The 4583-nt window shown below is 41.4% G+C and overlaps 1 protein-coding gene across 1 annotated transcript; it reads right to left on the bottom strand.

Moving 5' to 3' along the window:
* Positions 1-2753: 2753 nt before the first annotated feature.
* Positions 2754-3692, bottom strand: LOC103604791 (olfactory receptor 2M3-like). The gene has a single exon (XM_008589365.1). It carries the CDS (start codon positions 3690-3692, stop codon positions 2754-2756), a length of 939 nt encoding a protein of 312 aa, XP_008587587.1.
* Between the last annotated feature and the right edge of the window lie 891 nt (positions 3693-4583).

The raw sequence follows: 4583 nt of genomic DNA, 5'->3' as shown, positions 1-4583 counted from the left end.
TGTTATGAGGATGTGCTAAACATGACCCACAAGTGTTACCCAAGCCAAGATGTGTAGTTAACATAAAGCAGTATCACCTACTGGGAGGACATGAAGAGAAATTTACCACTATATTGGACTTAGAGACAGTTGGCATTATTTGTCCAGCTCATAGTCCATTTAATGCTCCAGTATGGCCAATAAAAAAACCTGATGGTACCTGGAGAATGACTGTAGATTATTGAGAACTAAACAAAGTAGTGCCTCCTTTGCATGCAGCCATGCCTTCAGTTCATGACTTGAATCAGCTGATGACTTGGCTGGGAACTTATCATTATGTATTGGACCTTTTTTTCTCTATTCCAATCTCAGCTGATAGCCAAGATCAGTTTGCCTTCACCTGGGAAGGGAGGCAGTGGACCATTCAAGTATTGCCCCAAGGTTATCTGCATAGCCCAAACATCTGTCCTGGTTTAGTGGCAGGGGACCTAGCCAAGTGGACTTGGCCCAGCATGGGTACAATGTTTCACTACAATGATGATGTGTTACTGACCTCTGATTCTCTTGAAGATTTAACCCAGGCAACTCCAAAACTGCTGGGTGGGACGTGAACACAGCAAAAGTGCAAGGACCTGGGATGTCAGTGAAATTCTTGGGCGTGGTCTGGTCAGGTAAGATGAGAGTCATCCCAGAAGCTATTATAGACAAGATATAGGCATATCCTGGACCCACCACTGTAGTTCAGCTACAGACATATTTGGGACTTCTGGGGTATTGGAGAGCTTTTGTACCCTGTAGGGCCCAAATGGCATGATAATGTATGGTATCATAAACCCCGTAAGATACCTATTCCTGCAACCATCCTTTCTCAGGATGGCAAACTGGCATTATCTTACCACAGTGGCGAGAACTCCCCCTATTGGTACCAATAACCCTTCTGTCTTTTTGCCCATCATGTTCTTGCTGTAGGCACTGCACCAGAGTCATGTGATCAATGTGTTGACTTACTGAATATGCACTGAACATCCCATCAGTATGACTACAGGATTCCCATGGAAAATCACACCAATGATGACTGCTAACCAGACATGTGTGGCTAATAGTTGAAAGGGCAGAACTACAGACAAGCCTTAAGGACAAGCCTTAAGGCATATTGAGCAGACAACTAGTTATATGAATGTAAGGGTCATTTATCCTCTCTATGGTAACATCACAGGAGATTCTGAATGCATAGGTTGTACAGTGAGGGACCCTGAAGGGGTGCATTGTGAGGAAAATAGAGTAGTTTTGTCAGGCCCCCTCTCCTCAGGTCTGCCTGGGTGTGGTGCAGCACATCATTTGTAAACAATTTGTGTGGGAGTAGAGTTAGTGCACATGAATGCTCATATAACCTTTGGCTTGTTGCTATTTTTGTGTGCTCTTCATTGTGTGAGACAGTGGCTCTGAACTGCTGGTCAGCAGAGCTCACATCTAAAAATAAGGCCTATTATTTCTTCACCCATAGCTCCAAGGACCTTTTCCTATTACCTAACTCACAGACCTGCACGTGAAGGGCTTGTGACCCAGTCTGGACAATACACTTGAGGGGTCTGTGAGCTCCATCCCTAGCTCTACATAAAGTTTAGCAGGGTTTTTTTCATAAAAACATAAGAATATACACAGTTGAGGGCCGGCCCGGTGCTACAGTGCGCTGCTTGGGAGTGTGGCGGCGCTCCCGCCGAGGGTTTGGATCCCACATACAGACTGGTTCCCGCTCACTGGCTGAGCGAGGGATGGGCGCAGCACCAAGGGTTGTGATCCCGCTGCCGGTCCTGGTCCGGTACGGGCGCGACACTGAGGGTTGCGGTCCGTTGCCGGACACAAAAAAAAAGACAAAAAAAAAAAAAAAAGAATATACACAGTTGAATTTAATCTCATATAAATACCATTACAACAATATTTATGGAGATGTCATAACCCAGAATTTATACATACTTCAGAAAATCTAAATTTCTCTATTAAAATTTGATCACTTTACCAATTAATCAATTAATCAAAAATTTGGTTACTGTAGTGCAATTGCAGTACATTACCTATATAATTATTATGATATATAAGGATATAAACTCCATATTGAGAAGATTCTTACATTTTAGTATCCCATCTATAAAATTAATGCCTATAGAGAAAGTAACTAAATGGGAGTTCCCCAATCCTCCAACACCCGGAAGGAGAGAAGTGTCCATTACAAGATGTGCACCGTATGCCTAAACCTCAAACTAGTGTCTCTCTTTTCTCCATCTGATTAAGTTGCATTCACTTTTATAATGATCTCAAAAGCATAATTTTGCAGATAATTAATTGGTTGCTCATTTTAACAAAATTATATGTCCAAAGTATGATATTAAACTCAATAGAATTCTTTGCCAAGGTTAAATCTACTGTATATTAAGAGACACAAGTTTAATAGGTGCAATAGAAAATGAGGTAGTATGATGGGCAAATGTCTCTCATTTGTTAAATGATATTAAAAAGATATATACTTTTTTATTTTCTATTGCAACAAATATTTACCTATAGCCATACACTGAACTTACCACTACCACAACAGCAACAAAATGAAATGTTTAACCAAACGTGAAGGCAAATAGTTTTTTTCTTGATTTTATGTGGTTGTCTGTAAATCTGCCAAGTTAGTAAATATAAGATACTTGATTGAACTGGTTCAATATATAATTTTAAGCATAAAGCTAAGTATGTAAAGAAAAATCAGTGTTTGGAGAGCATTAAGCCACTCACTTTCCAGACTTACAATTTCCTACCAGCGTCATGAATGCCCTGCCCACTTCTTTGTTGCGAAGGCTGTAGATGAAGGGGTTCAGCATGGGGGTGAGGATGGTGTAGAAGATAGATACCATCTTGTCCTGGATGGGAGAGCGGTCAGAAATGGGTCGCATGTATATGAACATGGCTGCTCCATAGTACATTGCCACCACCATGAGGTGGGAGGAACAGGTGGTGAAAGCTTTGCGGCGACTCTCCCCAGAACCCATGTGTATGACAGCCAGAATCACATGAGTATAGGAAGCAATGATGACTGCCACAGGGAAGAGAAGCATAATTATACAGCAGATAAATATCATCCTTTCAAATAACAACGTGTCCGTGCATGATAGAGAAAGAAGGGCGGGGATGTCACAGAAAAAATGGGGTATTTCCCGGGCACCGCAGTATGAGAAAGACAATGCAACTGCACCTTGAATTATACCATCAAAGGAGCCAAGAATCCAGGAGGAAGCAGCCATGAGGCTACAGATTTTCTGGCTCATAAGAATTGGGTATCTTAATGGGTGGCAAATGGCAATATAGCGGTCATAGGACATTGCAGCCAACAGGAAACACTCAGCCCCAAGCAGGGAGATATAGAAGAATATCTGGGTTCCACAACCTGCCAGAGAGATGGATTTCCTGCCAGACAAGTAGTTGAAAGCCATCTTGGGTACCGTGGTGCAGATGAGCATGAGGTCCATGAGGGACAGTTGACTGAGGAGGAAGTACATGGAAGTGTGGAGCTGGGTGTCCATGTAGATGAGGAGAACCATGGTAGAGTTCCCCACGAAGGTCACTGCAAAGATGCTTAAGACCAACATGAAGAGGAAAGTATGTGTGGGGCTGTGACTGAAGATTCCCAGCAGGATAAAGTCAGAGTTGAAGGTCTTATTCGTCCATGCCATGATGAATATGGTCACTGTGAAGAATACAACATGGAAAAAGTGTCAAAGTGTGTATCATGGAAATATCAAGAATTTTTTTCCTAGATGACTACATCAGCAAAATTGTCTCTGCATGAGAAAATTATTATTCCTCTGGACACTGACTTTTTCTTTTCTATCACAGACTATGAATAATAAAGCTTATTTTCAGGTTGTCATGATTTGTAAATCTAAAGTGTATAGCTAAGAGGCATAGCAGGCTTCATAGTAAGAGCACAGGAGGTTTCTCAAGATTCATATAATCTAGATTGAGGAACAAGTCAATTCAAAAGTGTAGTGTACATCATTTTTTCATAATTACACTAAAATAATGAAGAGACTTATGAATTGCTGTAAAATTCCATAACATTTCTGTTATAGATATTCCATGGAATTCAACACATCACACTATAATACTAACAAAATTCTGTCTAAGAAAGCATAGGGGGAAGTATGTACTAAAATGAGACATAACTTGTCAAATGCCAGGTAAACAGAAGAAATTGAGATATCAATATTCAAAATATATTAATTGGGGGCCGGCCCTGTGGTGCACTCGGGAGAGTGTGGCGCTTGGTAGTGCCGCGGCGCTCCCGCTGTGGGTTCAGATCCTATATAGGGATGATCGGTGCGCTCACTGGCTGAGCGCGGTGCGGGCAACACCAAGCCAAGGGTTGCGATCCCCTTACCAGTCACAAAATATATATATATATATATATATATATATATATATATTAATTGATACTTATTGCTAATAAAATTGAGTCATAGAAGTCACCAGTATTCCCTTCCCTCACTTCTTCCCTAAAAACAAGGTGGGTCCATGAGGCAGTAAGGTATAGGATATTTTACTGGAAAACCAGGCTAGAGGAA

The sequence above is a fragment of the Galeopterus variegatus genome, unplaced genomic scaffold (assembly GCF_000696425.1).
Source record: "Galeopterus variegatus unplaced genomic scaffold, G_variegatus-3.0.2 Scaffold5402, whole genome shotgun sequence".
NCBI classification, from domain to species: Eukaryota; Metazoa; Chordata; class Mammalia; order Dermoptera; family Cynocephalidae; genus Galeopterus; species Galeopterus variegatus.
Note: the sequence above shows the minus strand (reverse complement) of the source record. Positions and strands in the feature narration are given on the sequence as shown.

Excerpts from the sequence above, each read along its gene's own strand:
- LOC103604791 (XM_008589365.1), bottom strand. The coding sequence starts at position 3,692 with ATGGCATGGACGAATAAGACCTTCAACTCTGACTTTATCCTGCTGGGA.